Source organism: Bos mutus, chromosome 17, assembly GCF_027580195.1.
Source record: "Bos mutus isolate GX-2022 chromosome 17, NWIPB_WYAK_1.1, whole genome shotgun sequence".
Lineage (NCBI taxonomy): Eukaryota > Metazoa > Chordata > Mammalia > Artiodactyla > Bovidae > Bos > Bos mutus.
The window spans coordinates 37,861,498-37,882,435 of NC_091633.1; the positions used below are offsets into that span (position 1 = coordinate 37,861,498).

General features: G+C 37.1%; 1 protein-coding gene and 1 non-coding gene across 11 annotated transcripts in view; both read left to right on the forward strand.

The window, feature by feature from the left end:
• Positions 1–20,938, forward strand: part of AFG2A (AFG2 AAA ATPase homolog A) — a 379,428-nt gene that overhangs the window by 34,972 nt on the left and 323,518 nt on the right. For all 10 annotated transcript variants that reach the window (XM_070386484.1, XM_070386483.1, XM_070386485.1 and 7 more), the window contains exon 10: positions 3,273–3,427. In XM_070386484.1, the coding sequence (XP_070242585.1) occupies positions 3,273–3,427 (155 nt within the window). The remainder of the gene's footprint in view (positions 1–3,272; positions 3,428–20,938) is intronic.
• LOC138991522 (small nucleolar RNA SNORA11) lies at positions 14,529–14,657 on the forward strand. The gene has a single exon (XR_011467502.1). It is a non-coding gene; the product is annotated as a small nucleolar RNA SNORA11 (small nucleolar RNA).

The window sequence follows — 20,938 nt, forward strand, 5'->3', positions numbered from 1 at the left end:
CCATATATTGCTTTGTAATTTGGTGTAGTCACTGGAAAACAGTATAGACATTTCTCAGAAAACTAAAAATAGCTTTATCATATGATCCAGCAATCTTGAACTATATCCAGACAGAGCTATAATTCAACAATACCCATGTACCACTATGTTCATAGCAGCACTGTTCACAATTGCCAAGACATGGAAACAGCCTAAACGTCCTTCAACAGATGAATGGATAAGGAAGATGTGATACATATGTAGAGTGGAATACTACCCAGCCATACAAAAAAATGAAATAGTGCAATTTTCAGCGACATGGATGCAACCAGAGATTATTATACTAAGTTAAGTCAGAAAGAGAAAGACAGATTCTATATAATATCACTTAACGTGTGGAATCTAAAATGTGACACAGGTGAACCTGTCTATGAAACAGAAACAGAATCATGGACATGGAGAGCAGATTGGTGGTTGCCACAGAGGAGGGAGTTAGGGGAGGAAAGGAGTGAGGGCTTGGGGTTAGCACATGTAGGCTTTTATATATGGAATAGATAAGCAGCAAGGTCCTACTGTATGGCACAGAGAACTGTGTTCAGTGTCCTATGATAAATCATAGTGGAAAAGAATATTTAATAAAAGAACATATATATGCATAACTGAATCACTTTGCTGTACAGCAGAAATTAACACAATATTATAAAGCAACTGTATTTCAATTAAAAATCCCATAAACTTCCTGTCTTTTCCAAATCCCTTTCTCAAATTAAAATTTTGATTTCTTCTGTTGTCAAATTTTTTGCTTCATGCCATAAATTTTGGAACATTATTAGACTACTTCCTTTGTTTCAGTTTTTAGTATATCAGTATCAGTAAGGTGTCTGATCTAAATTAGAAATGTTGACAAGTATTACCAGATAGCCATTTGAAACATGAAGTGTTAAATTCTTTTGGTCTTTTGATCACTTCCATTCATACATTTTTTTTTTTTTTTTTTTTTAAGCACTGCTTACGTTCGTTAGGTCACACAGCTGCCTTACAACCAGTGCATTATTACTGAAGTTTTACTTATTTAGTTTATTATGCTATTACACTGTTTAACTAAAAGGTTTGTTGGGCAGTGAAACAACCTAGTTTAAAGTAAACTTTTATTTTCATGTCAAGAGCTGTGAAGGGTTTGAGATTTTATCCTACTTGCAAGCTAACTAGGATCATAAGTTCTTGCAGAGGACACAGTATTCCTGGGTCAGAGTCAAAGGATAGACAGTTACTTATAGCAGCAGAAATAGCCAGAGCAGCAGAATTTGCACCAGCTCCTAGAGCCTCACTCACTTTTCCCAGAGAGACACAAAGAAGACTGGGTGACATCTGAGTCTGTATAAGGTGGCATTACAGGAGTAGAACCCTAAGCTTAGGGAACCTGAATCTTTTGTAATGGGCTGTAAGTTTATCTGCTCTTTGCTTTGGAGGGAGGCATTCTATCTTCCTCTGTACAAACATCCTTGAAAAGATAGTCTATAAGAGAGGCAGTTAATGCTGGAAAGATAGGTAGAAATTTGAGAGACATAAAGAAGAATTATCTTTCAGGGACTTCCCTTGTGGTCCAGTGGCTAAGACTCTGCACTCCCAATGCAGGAGACCTGAGTTCAGTCCCTGATCAGGGAAATAGATCCCACATGCTAAAGATCCTGCGTGCTGCAGCTAAGACTGATGCAGCCAAATAAATTAATTAAAAAAAAATAAATTACCTTTCAGTGTTTTTGGAAGGCAGAAAACCAAATGGGCATTTATAAGATAGACTTAAATAAGCGATTTACAGACTTTAGATTTCAGAGAATGGCCTAAGAAAATTTCCCTAGAAAATAGTGATCTTTTTACATAATATCTTTGATTTCCTCTTTTGTAGCTTTTTTTCTAGTTATTATCTCAAAGACCTCCATGAATATTAGACTCACAATGCTAGTTTCCTTGGGAAAGATTATTATGTATCTGTTTTCTGAGTGGTGTCCTAGTATTCACTGTTTTTCTTTAGTAAAAAGGAAAGATACCCAAACTTTTGTTGGAGGGGATTTATGTTTGCCTTCCTTTCACCATTGCTTCTGTTTCAAAGTTCAAATAAATTAAAGCAAGTAAAATGACTATTATGGTATCATTTTAATTTGGTAAAATTCACTGAGGCATAGCGTTTTAGACAGAAGACATTAAAAATGATAGAGCTAGCTAGTGTCCCAGGGCAAGTTCAGTTATTCAGACTGGATTTCCAAGAGGTCTCTGAGACTTAAATTCTTCAGAGTGGAACTTGATTTGTACTAGAACATAAATATAGCACTTCATTACAAAAGACCCTAAAGCAGAGAGCACAGGGGGACTTTGCTGCCCTCTAGACTAGAGATTCTTATCACAGATCAAAAGGCTTTAAATCTGGCAACTTAGATTTGGGGGGATGAGTTGGGGCTTTCAGTTCTGTCAGTGTTTTAACTGCAAGCAAATAGCAAAAACAACGTAATATCTTTAACTTTTTAGGTCAGGGTGATCTTTTAAAAATTATTTTGTGTCTCTCTAACTCTGACTTAGTTGATCATTTTTTTAGCTTTGTGGCATTTTACTGTCTCTCTATCTCTGCCTATTCTCTCTCTCGTCTTATACCATCATTTCTTTCTGTGCTGCTCAAATGATCAATTTTCCTAAGATTGAAACTTCAGCCACCATTCTTTCATCCTGATCCCTCTCTAGCTTCCCTTTTATAGGTCTCTTCTCCTCCTATAATTTTTCATATATATACATATAACTCTGAAGTTTGATTCTCCCTTGAATTCCAAAACCACATTTCCAACTGCCAGCTGAACATTTCCTTCAAGATGTTCTGCCGATACCTTACAAGACCTGTAACTCTGATTTGTATGTACTAGCAAAAGGGGCAGGGCAAAAAGTATATTACTGTTTTAATATTTTACTCTTTTCAAAGAAATTCTCCAAACAAATTATTTTGACACACTTTATGTTCTTTTTTATGGGTGGTGTTTTGTAAATTTTATTTCACGTATGTAAAACATCTATCAAGATCAGTTTGTCATATTTTCACTGCCAAAACTAAGCAGTTAGATTTTTGCCTTCATCCCTGCACGTTATTCCACCTCCCTCTCCACCCTTCCACCGCTATATGCAAGCACACAAAATTTAAATATTATAATATGTATGAGGTTTGGATTTTGTTGTTGTTGTTTCTGTTGGTAGTGGTTCAGTATGTATTTATGAGGTAGAAGATAAAGCTTGTGTTACTTTCCTCTTTGCAGGTCTTAATGCCTTGCGGAGAGTCTTGAGGAGACAGCCTAACCTCCCTGACAGCAAGATGGCTGGATTGGTAAAGATTACTCTGAAAGATTTCTTGCAGGGGATGAATGACATCAGACCCAGTGCCATGAGGGAGGTAGCAGTCGATGTCCCAAATGTAAGTCATTTGACTCTCATGCTAGCCACACTGTTTGAATTAAACTCTGAAAGAAACTAAGACCCCCAGGGAAACTACCTTCCTAAGCTAACCTTTAAAAAATTTTTTTAATCAAAATTTTTATGGAGATAATTGTAGATTCATTACAGTTCTAAAAAATACTTCAGTGAACTCCTGTGTAGCCTTTACCCAGTTTGCCTCAGTGGTAGCATCTTGCAAACTATAGTACAATATCCTAAGCAGGATATTAACAGAATCATCGATCTTTTTCAGATTTGCTCAGTGTTTCTTCTACTCATTTATGTGTATGTGTGTGTTTAGTTCTGTGCAGTTTTATTACATGTGAAGGTTTGTGTGTTTATCTCCAGAATCGAGATACTGGGGAGTTCTGCCACCACAAGGATCCCTTGCTTTGCCTTTCATAATCATACCCACCTTGTTCCTGCATCCATTTCTAAAATTCTGTCATTTCACAAATCTTATATAAATGGAATTATACAGTATGCAGCTGCTTGGGATCAGTTTTTTTCACTTAGTATAATTCCCTGTAGATTCATTCAAGTTGTTATATATCAATAGTTTGTTCCTTTTTTGTGCTGAATATTGCTCCATGATAGATGTGTACAGTACTTTGTTTAACCATTCACCAGTTGAAGTATATCTGGGTTGTTTCCAGTTTGGGGCTAGATGAATAAAGCTGCTGTGAACATTTTTCTGCAGGTATTGTATAAATATAAGTTTTCATTTTTCTGGAACAAATCCCCAACAGTACAGTTACTGGGTTGTATACTAATTCCATGTTTACTTTTATAAGAAAATGTCAACTAGGCTAATTTTAGAACAATAAAAATGTCTTCTAATTATGATACTTTCTACTAATGATGCTTGATATTTCCTTGGGTTTCTTTACATATGCTTCAGCATTGACCATTTCTGCAAACTTTCAGTCACATCACCATAAGGGCAATAGAAGTTACCTCTTATTGCATGAACCACCTGTTATGTTATTCATGACACATATGGGCCTGATATTTGAGGGGGAAATGGCCTTATAGTTTTCTTTGAATGTACTAATATTTTAAGAAAATACTGAAACAAGCATTGGCAGTGTCTTCTGTACTATAATATGTTAATGTGTATTTAGTTTGAAGTATCAAAAGCAGGCTATGATTTAAACTTATTTCACCATGGACCATGTGGAGCAGAGACTTTCTGCATTTTACAATGTAGATTGCAAAAAATGACCGCACTTCCCATCACTGTGTTTGCCCATTTGTATTGCACCCTGAAGTTTCTGCTGTGAAGACTAGGGAGTCAAGTTTTCTGTCCTTGTATCTGCACTTGGTAGTGTAATTTGCTTTGGCCAGTAGACTATTAGCAGCCATAATACAAGCAGGCTTGGAAGTGCATAGGGCTTGTCTTCACTTGCTGATCTTTGACCTTGCATTAACTTTCTTAAATCTGTAGTAATTTCCTGGAGGATGAGAGACTCTGTGAAGAAAAGATGAAATATCCTCATTCCAGCCGAGATCCCCTCATTTTAGTCATCCCCAGTTATCAGACATGTGATGCCATTGCTAGACTATTGTACCCCGATGGAAGTTTGCCCCAACCAGAAGAAACCACTCAGTTAACACTCAGAATTGTCAAAAATAATTAATGTTTTGAGCCACTAAATTTTATGGTAGTTAGCAAAGGCTAAGAGAAGCAGGAACTTGTTAGATTTTTATAGAACACACATGTTTTATATTCAGGCTGGGAAACATTCCTTGGAGATAAGAACATTCCCATGGACTAGCTGCTATCAGGTTGATGCGAAAGTAATTGCGGTTTTTGTATTGGTGAACTTTGCTGTTTGATGTTGGAATACATTCTTTAAATGTGGTTATGTTATACATCATTTTAATGCACATTTCTTGCTTTATTTTTTTTGCTAATGAGTTATTACTTGCTGTTTATTCATATTTATTTTAGACTATGGAAATGATGTTAGACAGAAAGCAAATTCCCGCAATTCTCTTATTCGAGCTCAATATGGGTCGTAAAATAGCAGAAGCAACTCGAACCATCAGCAGCGCATTTGGCCCAGGAATTGGTAATGAATGTACAGTGCAGCAGTGGTTCAAGAAAATTTGCAAAGGAGACAAGAGCCTTGAAAATGAGGAGCATAGTGGTCAGCCATCAGGAATGACAATGACCAAGTGAGAACCACCATTAAAGCTGATCCTCTTACAGCTATGTAGGAAGTTGCCAAAGAACTCAACATTGTCCATTCTACAGTTGTTTGGCATTTCAAGCAAATTGGAAAGGTGAAAAAGTTCGATAAGTGGTTGCCTCATGAGTTGACTGAAAGTCAAAGAGATTGTTGTTTTGAAGTGTCGTCTACTTTTATTCTATGCAGCAACAACAATGAACCATTTCTCAATTGGATTGTGACGTGCAATGAAAAGTAGATTTTATATGACAGCCAGCAATGACCAGCTCAGTGGTTGGACCAAGAAGAAGCTCCAAAGCCAAACTTGCACAGTCATGGTCACTGTTTGGTGGTCTGCTGCCCGTTTGATTGACTACAGCTTTCTGAACCCTAGTGAAACCATTACACTTGAGAAGTATTCTCACCAAATGGATGATATACGCTAAAAGCTGCAATGCCTGTAGCCAGCATTGGTCAACAGAAAGGGTGCAGTTCTTCTCCACTACAACACCTGACTGCATGTCAGAGAACCAGTGCTTCAAAAGTTGAATGAATTGTCCTACAAAGTTTTGCCTACTCCACCATATATTCACCTGCTCTCTCGCCAACTGACTTCAAGCATCTCTGCAACTTTTTGCAGGGGAAATGTTTTCCAGGAGTTCATTGAATCTCAAAGCATGGAGTTTTACACTACAGAAATAAACAAACAATATATTTCTCATTGGCAAAAATGTGTTGATGGTAATGGTTCCTATTTTGATTAATGGAGATGTGTTTGAGCCTAGTTATAAATGATTTTAATATTCATGGTCTGAAACCGCAATTACGTTTGCATCAACTAATAGTTTAGGCTGCCTAATGTGATTGTGAATTCTTTTTGAAACATTTTCAGATTTATTACTGAAAGCTCAACTTCGGGGTTTTTTTCAGAAGCTCCGTAGAACATACTAATTGAGTATGAATAATTTGAGTTATAGAATAAGAATAATTGATGTTGAGTTAGTAGAAGCATTTCATTTCTTTGGAACTTATGATCTAAATTTTGGGGACATTGATTGATATGAATGCTTTTGTTTGCAGTATTTATATTTTATTGGTTACCATTGCATAATATGTCAGGTAGATGCCTAATCATCAAATGCCACATGTGAAAATTTCAGGAGATAGGGTTATAACCAACTATACCATCCCAAGACATTTTAGTGATTAAAAAAGTTTAGAAACTAAAGAAACATGTAGTAGGCTTTTAAATTTAGTTACTGCCAGTGGAGAATGTTTAAACAGTGGCTGTCCACTCTTAGAATTGCTGAACTGATTTATTCATCACAGGAACCAGTACTACAACTGCATTTTTAATTGCTCTAATGTAAGATTTTTTCCCTTTATTCTCTTTTGATACAGTATTTACAGTCCATGGACTTGGCCATTTTCCATTTGGCATGTTATTATTTGGCCTCGGGCAGTGGTGGACTTGTGTTACTCCTGGGCTCCAGGGTGATTAGCCTTGGTCAGAGTACTTTGTTACATTGCTTTTCATGCTCACTTGAGATTGTAAAGTTTTCCTGAGAAGTCAACATTTCTATAACTGGATTCCTAAACTTCACTCTTCTGATTTCTATTACACCAACAAAAATATCTACAAGTTATTTCTGCAGAACCTGTTTTAAGTAGCTCATTAACTGCAAACTTTTTTTAAATAGTAAATTGAGCATTCAGCATCTTTTGAGAAAAGATTTTAGTGTGTGAAATTAAACCTTCTAAATCACATTTGCTAAAGTTTGAAAGAAATGTCTTAAGGTGGGAATGTTGCCAGTTATAATGCATTATTAATTTCAGGAGAGCACAAGTGTTAGCCACTTACTTTAATGTTTCCTTTTTTTGGATATTCTGAGTTGGTGACTATAGCAATTGATGTATTAAAAGTCAAATGTATTTTACATTTAATTGATGATAAATGTCAAGTATACTTCTTTACTGTAGGGATTCTTAGAATCTTTGAATATTGCTAATATCCATTGTGAGATTTCAGTTTTTCACACAGAGATAACTGTTAATATTGTATTATAGTTCCAGTAGATTTTTTAGAAATTTATAGGTACTTTTCTGTGCATAGATTCTTTACCATCTGAGCCACCAGGGAAGAAGCCCTCTAACATAGTTAATATAAAATATAATATTTATATTCTGCTTTTTCACCTAAAGTTATATGATAAATATTTTACTCTAAAGTTCTCGACAAACATCTTTTTTGTTGACAGCTTAATAAACTATTATGTTGATAAACTGTAATTGTTTTATTTTTCTTTCATTCTCAAATGTTAAGGGTTTTTTCTGTTTTTTTTTTTTCCCTCTTATAAGCATATTTTTCCATTTTTGATTCCCAGAAGTGGAATTACCAGACTTAAATATGTGATTTTTAAAGTGTGTGATGAATATCATTAAGTTCTTTTTTCCCCAGAATGTTCTGATTTTTAATTATGTACTACATATGTAAAATTATGAAGCGCTTAAGGAAAATCTCATTTTCACTTTAGTTCTTTTCTTTTTTTACTTTCCACTAGTCTGTTTTTTGACTGAAAAGTTCTTTTGCAAGGAATAATACTGGTTAAGTTTTAGATGAATAGAGATTTTAAAAGAGAGTGAAAAATATCTGTTAGTTGTATATCTTCTCCTTCCTATAAAACCGTTAAAGTTTTAGATACAGGGTATACGTGGATGGTTTTTTAATGGATTTTAAGTTCCATAAAAGCAGAGGGTCTTACTTTTTACTTTTATCCTTAGTATTAATATTTAGCATCGGACTAGCACATAATAGATGTCCAATCAGTATTTGTTGAATAAATGAGTGAATAATTATAATTTTCATGAAAAAAATATTACATGGTCAATTTCAGATATTTGAAGAATGTTTGCAAAAGAGTATCTAATCCTTCTTCTGTACCAAGGTATAATATAGGCCATGAGAATGCCTCATGTAGCATTCTTCATATTTTTCGTGTTTTATAAAGCAGCTGATTTCTTTAGTGAATTATAGCCATATTGTTAGTGAGTGTAACACTTTTGGAATACAGATGCCTATAATAGTGCTAAGCCTGTCCACTCTGGAAGGATATATAGTAATCCTTTATATTTAATGCAGAGCATGTTGCTTTCTTGATCTATCACTAAAAATTCTTAACTTTATTAAGGTAAACAAAATAGTGCTTTTAAAGAGTATTTATATTAATACATTATTGTTTTAGTAAGTCATTGCATATACATCATAGCAGTCATCACTGATAAGTGATATTCTTAATGAAATATATGCAGGTTAGTTCTATCGTTTATGTAATTCATATGTGTATCTTAACACCCTCCCCTTCCCCCTGTTTTATCTTATGTAGTTTAGGTTATCCCTTATTTATAAATAATCTATCTGTATGCTTCTGATATTACCTTTGGATTGCAGCTTTCAGAATTTGGGCCTTTGGTTTAGAATAAGCCAAAAGCCAGTTAAAAATAGGACTCTACTCTCATGTGAACCCACTTTTGTATGTAAAGTGAACTGCAACAGAGCATCGATACTAACTGTATAGCCCCAAACCCATTTGCAGTCTTTAATCCAGGTTAAATATAGAGATAGTTGGTGGTCAACTTGAGTGTCTGCCAAATGTCATTAAATAAACATTCCTCAGTTACGGGCTTCCCTGATAGCTCAGTTGGTAAAGAATCTGGCTGCAATGCAGGAGACCCTGGTTCAATTCCTGGGTTGGGAAGATCCTCCTGGAGAAAGGATAGGCTACCCACTCTGGTATTCTTGGGCTTCCCTGGTGGCTCAGCTGGTAAAGAACCCACCTGCAACTTGGGAGACCTAGGTTGGGAAGATCCCCTGGAGAAGGGAAAGGCTACCCACTCTAGTTTTCTGGCCTGGAGAATTCCATAGACTATTTAGTCCATGGAGTCACAAAGAGTCGGACACAACTGAGCGACTTTCACAGTTATCCGTGTTTTAAAAACTAGCAGACTTCTTTATTATATGAATAATCAAAAGGTTGTTTACTAATTACATATTCAAATGTTGCTGCTGTATTTTTCATTTGGTGCTTTTTTCAAGATGAGACTAGAACATCAGAATGTGAATTGATTTCCTAGGATGAGCTCATGAGCATTATTCTTCTGTTGCAGAGATTGAATTAAATAGTTTAATTGACCATATTTACATTTCATTCTTCTTGTATCCTCAGGATAATTAGAAGGAATTTGATTTTCTGCTTTTTAAAACAGTACTTTATTCTGTATTTTTTATTTCTTACAAACACAAAGGATTGAGGGTTTCTATGATGCTTTGCACATTGCTTTATTTTGGAATAGATAGTACAACCTGTGGACACTGTATTAACTCCATATTGGTTCTTGGCAGGGCTTTGGAATTTGGTTTCTTTTGATTTTGCTTCTTGTTGTCTAGACAGAAGACGGTCTTCTATCACTTCCAAGATCCTAGTCTTCCCTGCCAACTTCTCTTGTGCATTTTTATAGTTTTAAGTAATAACAATTGAATGGGAAAACACATTTAAGAGAGTCGATTACTTTTAACTAGAAATACTCTGTGCCAAAATCACAATTATAGCTTTAACATTATTAGCTATTGTAGAAGTTCAGCTCTTTCATTCCACTTTTCTTTTTCTACTGTACTTTTCTCAGGGTTCTATAGGGGAAGAAATGAGTGGAAGGATCAATAATTTCCATTCTCAGCTCTGATCCCAGTTAACATTGATGAAGTTGAACATTTTTCTGTTCAGTTTGTAGAGAACTCTTAATTTGCAATTTCTGATAGGTGTCTTATAAATAATGTTGAGGTTGTCCTAGAAGGATATGCCACACTTGTATATATAGTTGATCAGTACTCAGTATAATAAGCACAGCTCATTTTGTTGTGTTTTACTTTATTGCAATTCACGGATACTGTGTTTTTTCAAATTGAAGGTTTGTGGCATGACCAGCAAGTCTACTGGAGCCATTTTTCTAACAGCATTTTGTCTTACTTTATGTCAGTATTACATTTTGGTACTTATTGCTGCATTTCAGACTTTTTCATCATTATTTTTAGGGTGAGCTTTGATCAATGACATTTGATGCTACTATTGTATCAAATAATTATTTTAGGGTTCACAAAATGCCCCCATATAAGATGATGAACTTAGCTGATAATTGTTGTGTGTGTTCTGACTACTTTAATGGACTAGCCGTTCCCCTGTCTTGCTTCCCCTCCTTTGGCTTCTTTATTCTGAGACACAACAGTATTAAATTTATGTCAATGAATAACCTACAGTGGCCTCTGAGTGTTCAAGTGAAAGGAAGAGTCACATCTCTCACTTTCAGTCAAAAGCTAGAAATGATTAAGTTTAGTGAGGAAGGCATGTCAAAACCCAAGATAAGCCCCTAAAAAAGCTAGGGCCTATTTGCTGTATGATGCAGGGAGCTCAACCCAGTGCTCTGTGACAACCTACGGGGTGGGATGGCATGGGAGGTGGGAAGGAGGTTCATGAGGTAGGGGACATGTATACCTATGGCTGATTTGTATACATGTATGGCAGAAACCAACAGAACACTGTAAAGCAATTATCCTCCAATTAAAAATAATTTTGTTTTTAAAGCTAAAGCTCTTGTGCTAGACAGTTAGCCAAGTTGTGAATGCAAAGGAAAAGTTCTTGAGGTGGGGGTTAAGTGCTACTCCAGGGAACACGTGAATGATACAGAAAGTTTGCGTGATCTGGATAGACAAATCAGCTACAGGATTCCCTTAAGCCAAAGCTTAATCCAGAGCAAGGCCCTAATTCTCTTCAGTTCTGTTAAGGGTGGGATAGGTGAGGATGCTGCAGAAGAAAAGTTTGAAGCTAGCAGTTGATTCATGATGTTTAAGGGAAGAAACCATCTCAATAACATAAAAGTATAAGATGAAACAGCAAATGCTGATGTAGACGATGCAACAAGTTATCCAAAAGATCTCGCTAAGAAAATTTAATGTAGGTGGCTACCTAAACAATGAAACAGGTTTTTCTTTGTAGACAAAACAGCCTTATATTGGAAGAAGATGTCATCTAAGACTCTAATAGCTGGAGAGGAAATGTCAGTGCCTGGTTTTAAAGGACAGGCTGACTCTCTTGTTATTGGCTAATGCAGCTAGTGACTTTAAGTTGAAGCCAGTGCTCATTTACTATTCTAAAAATCCTAGGACCTTTAACAATGATGCTAAATCTACTCTGCCTGTGCTCTGTAAATGAACAACAAAGCCCGGATGACAATACATCTGTTTGCAACATGGATTTCTGAATATTTCAAGCCCACTATTGAGAACTAAAACTCAGGAAAAAAAAAATTCCTTTCAAAATGTTACTGCTCATTGACAATGCACCTGTTCATCCGAGAGGTGTGATGGAGATAAACAACAAGATCTATGTTGTTTCCATGCCTGCTAACAGCATCCATTCTGCAACCCATGATTCAAGGTGTTATTTTGACTTTCAAGTGTTATTATTTAAGAAATTCATTTTGTAAGGGTATAGCTTTTATAGATAGTGATCCCTTTGATGAATCTGGGCAAAGTTAATTGAAAATTGTGTAAAAAGGATTCACCATTCTAGATGTGGGTATGCCATTAAAAACATTCATGATTCACAGAAAGAGGTCAAAATACCACCATTCCCATCATCAAAATACCACAGGAGTTTGGAAGAAGTTGATTCCAACCCTTGTGGATGACTTTGAGCTTTTCAAGACTTCAGTGGAGGAAGTAACTGCAGATATGGCAGAAATAGCAAGAAAACTGGAATTCGAAATGGAGCCTTAAGATGTGACTGAATTGCTGCAATCTCATGATAAAACTTGAATGAATGAGGAATTGCTTCTTCTGGATGAGCAAAAAAAAAATGGTTCCTTAAGATGGAATTGACCCCTAGTGAAGATGCTCTGAAGATTGTTGAAATGACAACAAAGAATTTAGAACATTACCTAAACTTAGTTGATAAAGCAGTGGCAGGGTTTGAGAAGATTGACTTCAGTTTTGAAATTCTACTGTAGTTAAAAATGTAAACAAACATTGCATACTACAGAGAATTTGTTTATGAAAGGAAGAGTTGATTGATGTGACACACTTCACTGTTGTCTTAAGAAATTGCCATAGCAACCCCAGCCTTCAGCAACCACCACCCTGGTCAGTCAGCAGTCATCAGCATCAAGGCAGGACTCTCCCAACAGTAAAAGATTTTGACTCATGGAGTGCTCAGATGATGATTAACCTTTTTTAGCAATAAAGTATTTTGTAGTTAAGGTATGTACATTTTTTAAGGCATAATACCATTGCACTCTCAATGGACTACAGTATAGTGTACACATAACTTTCATATGCACTGGGAAACAAAAAGATCTGTGTAACTCACTCTATTGCTATATTCACTTTATTGAGGTGGTCTTGAACCAAACCAACGTTATCTCTGAAGAATGCCTATAAATACTTGATGTGTTGTGCTTAGTCACTCAGTTGTGGCCGCCTCTTTGCAACCCCATAAACTGTAGCCCACCAAGCTCCTCTGTCTATAGCAATTCTCCAAGCAATAATTCTGGAGTGGGTTGCCATCCCTCCTCCAGGTGAGGTGAAGTGAGAGTCACTGTCGTGTCAGACTTTGCAACCCCATGGACTATATGTATGTATATGTTGCTGCTGCTGCCAAGTCGCTTCAGTCGTGTCTGACTCTGTGTAACCCCATAGATGGCAGCCCACCAGGCTCCTCTGTCCCTGGGATTCTCCAGACAAGAATGCTGGAGTGGGTTGCCATTTCCTTCTCCAATACATGAAAGTCAAAAGTGAAAGTGAAGTCTCTCAGTCGTGCCCGACTCTTAGCGACCCCATGGACTGCAGCCTACCAGGCTCCTCCATCCATGGGATTTTCCAGGCAAGTGTACTGGAGTGGGGTGCCATTGCCTTTTCCATGATATATATATAGTCCCTGAAATTCTCCAGGCCAGAATATTGGAGTGGGTGGCCTTTCTCTTCTCCAGAGGATCTTCCCAACCCAGGGATCAAACCCAGGTCTCCTGCACTGTGAACTGATTCTTTACCAGCTGAGCCACCAGGGAAGCCCAAGAATACTGGAGTGGGTAGCCTATCCCTTCTCCAGTGAATCTTCCCATCCCAGGAATTGAACCGGGGATCTTCCCAATCCAGGGATCAAACCCAGGTCTCCCTTATTGCATGTGGATTCTTTACCAGCTGAGCCCCCAGGGAAGACCAAATACTTGATGAGTGTTTGCTAAAAACAATTTTTCATTTACTGTAAAGGAAATCATTGGTAGGGTTAATGTGGTTCTTTTGTGGTACCACTTTTTCATTTCACCTTGTACAGATATGGAGCAATTACACATTCATCTGATCTTGCCCTTTTAGTTCATCGGTCCCAACTGTCTTAAAAGCCATTAGCATAACGACTTATTGATAATCTCTAAAATGAAGTCTTAAGCTCTTTAGCTTATTCGTAACCTGACTTGTGCCTTCTTCACTTTCATCTTACATTGTTCTATTCAACCATTTTGTATTTTTGCACATTGTCCCTTACCTGAAAAATTTCTGACCTCTGTTACTAAAGATCTTGTAATTTGATTCCTAATATACACATGCAAATCTTACACATATATGCCTGTGGTTCTTTTGTCTTATTCATCTTTATATCCCCTCTGTTTGGCAAATAGTACCAACTAAATTTTATTGAATAACTGAATATTTTGTGAAGCGTTTTGGCTCATAGTGTTTCTTATTTTTCAGAAATACTTATTTTGCCTTTTTGTATAAAAATACATGTAAATATATTTGGTAACAGCTTTATTGAGATATACTTCATGTATGAATCATTCGCTTATTTAAAGGGTACAGTTAGCGTGGTGTGCTCAGAGCAGGGGGCCTGAAGAAATGGCTCACTGTTTACAACACACCCAACAGGAATCTGGGTTCATTGTGACAGGAGACACAAAATGTGTGGCCTTTCCATGAACAAGTACCCAACACATGTCCCCCTGCACCTCCATGTGGCTTCGGGACAGGACCAGTGAGACAGGGCTCAACATTGGAAGAAAAAGTATTTAGTGGGGAAGCTTGCTACCTAGAGCTTGTCCAGTCCACACGTGGGTGGGCCATGATTAATCTTATAAAGTCTTTGAACCTCTCTTTTCAAGGAGAAATAAAGAAAAAGAGATTCCAACTATATGCCATTCTGGAAAAGGCAAAACTGTGGAGACAGTAAAAAGATCAGTGGTTGTCAGGAGTTTGTGGAGAGATGAATATACACGGTACAGAAGTTTTTATGAGCAGGGAAAATACTTTGAATGGCTTTATAACGATGGATACATGTCATTATGTGTGTGTGCTAAATTGCTTCAGTTGTCCGACTCTTTGCGACCCCATGGACTATAGCCCACCAGGCTCCTCTGTCCATGGGATTCTTCAGGTGGAATACTGGGGTGGGTTGTCATGCTCTTCTCCAGGAGATCTTCCTGACCCAGGGATCAAACCCATGTCTCTTCAGTCTCCTGCCTTGGCAGCTGGGTCCTTTAGCACTAGCACAACCTGGGAAGCCCACATGTCATTACACTTCTGTCTAAATACATAGAACGTGCACTGCTATTCTCCTCATAAAAGTGAACTCTGAGTGAATGAGGACCTTGGTGATTGTGAAGTGTCAATGCTGTTCATTCTTGGTTTAAAAAGAAAGAAAGAAAAAAGTACCATTTTTAATAATGGTTATGCCTGTGAGGGAGGGGGTATATGAGGAATTTCTGTACCTTGTCAATTTTGTTGTAAACCTAAAACTGCGTAGAAAAAAAAAGAGTCCCCCCCACCCAAATTACACTCACTGTAGACATTTTTGGCAGAACTTTCATTTCACTTTAATATATGTATAGATATTATATATATGTGTGTGTGTTTGTTGGATTGTGGTGTAAAATGTATATTTTAGAACTGAAAAGTTTGTAGGCCACTGTAGTTATTTATTTTGGCAAATAAAAACAAATTAACCTCAAAAAAAGGGTACAATTCAAAAAAAGGGTCTAGTATATGCAGGAGTTGTACAGCTATAATTACATTAATTTTAGAACATTTTCATCATCCCAGAAGGAAACTCTGTACACTTTTCCCATCGTCTCCCAACCTGTCCATTCCGTCAGCCTTAGGCAAGCACATACCAATTTTATGTCTCTAGATTTGCTGTTTCTAGACATTTCATGTAAATTAGATCATAAAATATGTGGTTCTTTGTGGCTGACTTCTTTCATTTAACATAAAATTTTCAAGGTTCATCCGTGTTGTGTCATATATCACTGCTTCATTCCTTCTTACTGCCAAATAACATTCTATTGCATGAATATTACATATTTGATTATCCATTCCTTAGTTGATAGACATTAGGATTCTGTTTACATTTTGGCTCTCATGAATAAAGCTGCTAAGAACATTCAAACATTCATGAACAAATTTTTGTTTGAATACCTGTTTCCTTTTTTTTTTTACTTAATTTAATTGCTGGATAATTACTTTATAATATGATGGGTTTTGCCATACATCAACATGTATATATGTATCCTCCCCATCCTGAATCCCCCACCCACCTCTCTCCCTACCCTATCCCTCTGGCTTGTCCCAGAGCACTGGCTTTGGGTGCCTTGCTTCATGAATTGAACTCTCACTGGTCATCTGTTTTGCATATTGTAGCGTACATGTTTGTTTCAATGCTATTCTCTCAAATCACCCCACCCTCACCTTCTGCTGAGTCCAAAAGTCTGTTCTTAAACATCTGTGTCTGTTTTGCTGCCCTGCATTTAAGATTGTTGGTACCATCTTTATAAATTCCGTATGTATGTGTTAATATACAGTATTTATATTTCTCTGTTGGACTTACTTCACTGTATAATAGGCTCCAGGTTCATCACCTCATTAGAACGTACTCAAATGTGTTCTTTTCATAGCTGAGTAATATTCCATTGTTTATATATATCACAACTTCCTTATGCATTCATCTACTGGTGGACGTCTAGGTTGCTTCCCTGTTCTAGCTATTGTAAATAGTGCTGCAGTGAACATTGGGGTACATTGGTCTCTTTGAATTCTGGTTTCCTTGGGGTGTATGCCCAGCAGTGGGATTGCTGTATCTTGGTTTCAGTTCTTTGGGGTATATATCAAGTAGCGTTGTTGCTAGGTCCTTGGTAACCGCTTGTTTAACCTTTTGAAGAGCTGCCAAGCAGTTTTTTGAAGTGGTTGCACCATTTTACATCCTCAGCAGCAGTGTATGCATCTTTTGTATCTTTTGAGTGTAGCTATCCTAGTGGGTGTGAAATGGTATCTCATTGTAATTTTGATTTATATTTTCTTTGTGGCTAGTGATGTTGCAAAGCTTTTCATTTGTATATTGACCATTTGTATGTGTTTTCTTTAGCAAAATGTCTACTCAGGTTTTTTGCTCTTTTTAAAATGTTTTTATTATTGATTTTATTAATATATGCAATTTATTTTATTGATTTTGATATTGATCAATTGATATTGATTTTATTAATATATACAATTGAGTTGTATATATACTAGATCAGATCAGATCAGATCAGTCGCTCAGTTGTGTCTGACTCTTTGCGACCCCATGAATTGCAGCACGCCAGGCCTCCCTGTCCATCACCAACTCCCGGCGTTCACTCAGACTCACATCCATCGAGTCAGTGATGCCATCCAGCCATCTCATCCTCTGTCGTCCCCTTCTCCTCCTGCCCCCAATCCCTCCCAGCATCAGAGTCTTTTCCAATAAGTCAACTCTTCACATGAGGTGGCCAAAGTACTGGAGTTTCAGCTTTAGCATCATTCCCTCCAAAGAAATCCCAGGGCTAATCTCCTTCAGAATGGACTGGTTGGATCTCCTTGCAGTCCAAGGGACTCTCAAGAGTCTTCTCCAACACCACAGTTCAAAAGCATCAATTCTTTGGTGCTCAGCCTTCTTCACAGTCCAACTCTCACATCCGTACATGACCACAGGAAAAACCATAGCCTTGACTAGACGAACCTTTGTTGGCAAAGTAATGTCTCTGCTTTTGAATATGCTATCTAGGTTGGTCATAACTTTCCTTCCAAAGAGTAAGCGTCTTTTAATTTCATGGCTGCAGTCAGCATCTGTAGTGATTCTGGAGCCCAGAAAAATAAAGTCTGACACTGCTTCCACTGTTTCCCCATAGATACAAGCCCTTTATTAGATATCTGCTATCAGGTGGCACAGTGGTAAAGAATCCACCTGCCAATGCAGGTGATACAGGTTTGATCCCTGGTCCAGAAGATCGAGAAGAAATGGCAACCCATTTCTGTCTTGACTGAAAAACTTCATGGACAAAGGAGCCTGGTGGGCTACAGTTCATAGGGTCTCAGAGAGTCAGACACGAGTGAGCACTCACACGTCAGATGTATGTGATTTGCAAATATTTTCTCCCATTCAGTGAGATACCTCTTCTTGATAATGTTCTTTGCAGCATCAAAGTTTTTAATTTTGAGAAAGTCCAGTCTCTCTCTTTTTTCTTTTGTTGTGTGTAGTTTTGATACCACGTTTGAAAAAGTATTGCCAAATTGAAGGTCAGGAGGATTTACCATATATTCTATTTTGAGAGTTTATACTTTTAGCATGCACATTTAGGTCTTTGGTTAATTTTTTTTTCCCTCCTGAGTATGTTTAACTCTGCTCCTTTACATGTAACCATGCTGCTGCTGCTAAGTCACTTCAGTCGTGTCCGACTCTGTGTGACCCCATAGATGGCAGCCCACCAGGCTCCCCCGTCCCTGGAATTCTCCGCAAGAACACTGCAGTGGTTTGCCATTTCCTTCTCCAGTGCATGAAAGTGAAAAGTGAAAGTGAAGTCACTCAGTTGTGTCCGACTCTTAGGGACCGCATGGATTGCAGCCTACCAGGCTCCTCTGTCCATGGGATATTCCAGGCAAGAGTACTGGAGTGGGGTACCATTGCCTTCTCCGACATGTAACCCATAGGACTATAGAAATTCTAACTGTAGCTTGGAGTTATAACCATATGTGGAAAAAGATTTGTTGTGGTTTTTTTTAAACTGTGGTAAAATGTGCAAAATATGAATTTTACCATTTTTACCAGTCTAAAGTGTGTAATTTGTGGCATTAGGCATATTCCCATTGCTGTGCATCCATCACCACCATTCGTCTTTAGAACTCTTCCTCTTCCTGCACAGAAGCTCTGTACCCATTAGAGAGTGACTCTTTGTTTCCTCCCTCACTATTAAGTATGATGTTGGACTTGTTTTTTCTTTTTTTTTCTTTTAAAGAGTCCTTTACTAAGTTCCTTTCTATTTCTAGTTTGCTGAGAGGTTTTTTTGTTTTTTGTTTTTTTTAAATCATGAATGGATGTTGAATACTCTTGAATGCTTTCTCTGCTTCTATTGAAAAGCTCATATGGTTTTTCTTAGTCTGTCAATACAACAGATTACATTGAGGTTTTTTTTCACATTGAATTGTTCTTTTATTCCTGGATGAACTCCACTCTGCTGTGATATAGTATCCTTTTTATATATTACTGGATTCTATTTGCTAACATTTTGTTGAGAATTTTTGTTGAGAATATCTTCATGGGAGATGTTGGTGTGTAATTTTCTTATAATGTTTTTGTCTGGTTTTGGTATTAGGATAATGCTGGTATTATAGTGAGTTGGAAATGTTCTCTACTCACTTATATGTTGGAAGAAATTATGTAGAATTCGTATTGTTTCTCCCTTGAATGGTCTCTATTGAAACCATTTGGTCCTATTATTTTCTTTATTTGGAGGGATTAGGTTTTATTTTTTTTAGTAAACCTAAGATTATTCAGGTTATCTGTTTTTTATCTTGAGTGAGTTTTGATAGTTTGTATCTTTTAAAAAATTGGTTGATTTTGCCTTAATTTTCTGATTTAGGGACATATAGTTGTTTATCGTCTTCCTTATTATCTCTTAACTGTCTGTGGGATCAGTAGTGATATTTTGTCTTTCATTTCTGATACTGGTAATTTATGTCTTCTTTTTTTTATCACAATCAGTCTGCCTGGGGGTCTAGTGATTTTATTGAATTTTTTTCCCAGTTACCAGCTTTTTATTTTATTTTTCTGATTTTGATTTCCTTATTTCTGTACTCATTATTTTCTTTTCCATCTGCATTAGGCTTAATTTGCTCTTCTTCCTTTAGTGTGAGGTGGGAGCTGTGGTTAATGAACTTCTGTCTCTTCTAGGTCAGTGTTGAATGCTGTAAATGATCATTAGGCATTGTTTTAGCTGCATCCCTCATATTTGATGTGTTGTACTTTCATTTCCATTAGTTTAAAATATTTTTTATTTCCCTTGAAACATTTTTAACTTAATATGGTCTACTTTTAAGTGAAAATGTATCACATGCAAGAATCTTTAAACAGTCTACTTATATTGCTCCCCTCCTGGCCTTTGTGCTATTGTCATATATTTTACTTTGAGTTCAGTTCAGTCGCTCAGCCAAGTCTGACTCTTTGCAACCTCATGGACTGCAGCATGCCAGGCCTACCCCTGTCTATCACCAACTCCTGGAGTTTACTTAAACTCATGTCCGTTGAATCAGTGATGCCATCCAACCATCTCATGCTCTGTCGTCCCCTTCTCCTCCTGCCTTCGCTCTTTGCCAGCATCAGGGTCTTTTTAAATGAGTCAGTTCTTCGCAACAGGTGGCCAAAGGATTGGAGTTTCAGCTTCAGCATCAGTCCTTCCAGTGAATATTCAGGACTGATTTCCTTTAGGATTGACTGGTTGGATCTCCTTCTCTTCAAGGGACTCTGAAGAGTCTTTTCCAAAACCACAGTTCACGTCAATTCTTCAGCACTCAGCTTTCTTTATAGTCCAACTCTCACATCCATATATGACTACTGGAAAAACCATGGCTTTGACTGGACGGACTTTTGTTGGCAAAGTAATGTCTCTGCTTTTTAATATGCTGTCTAGGTTGGTCATAGCTTTTCTTCTAAGAAGCGAGCGTCATTTAATTTCATTGTGGCAGTCACCATCTGCAGTGATTTTGGAGCCCCCAAAAATAAAGTCTCTCACTGTTTCCCCATCTATTTGCCATGAAGTAATAGGACCAGCTATTTGTAAGGCCTCCCCAGACAGCCATTTTGCTTTTTTGCATTTTTTTCTATGGGAATGGTCTTGATCCCTGTCTCCTGTACAATGTCACGAACCTCATTCCATAGTTCATCAGGCACTCTATCTATCAGATCTAGGCCCTTAAATCTATTTCTTACTTCCAC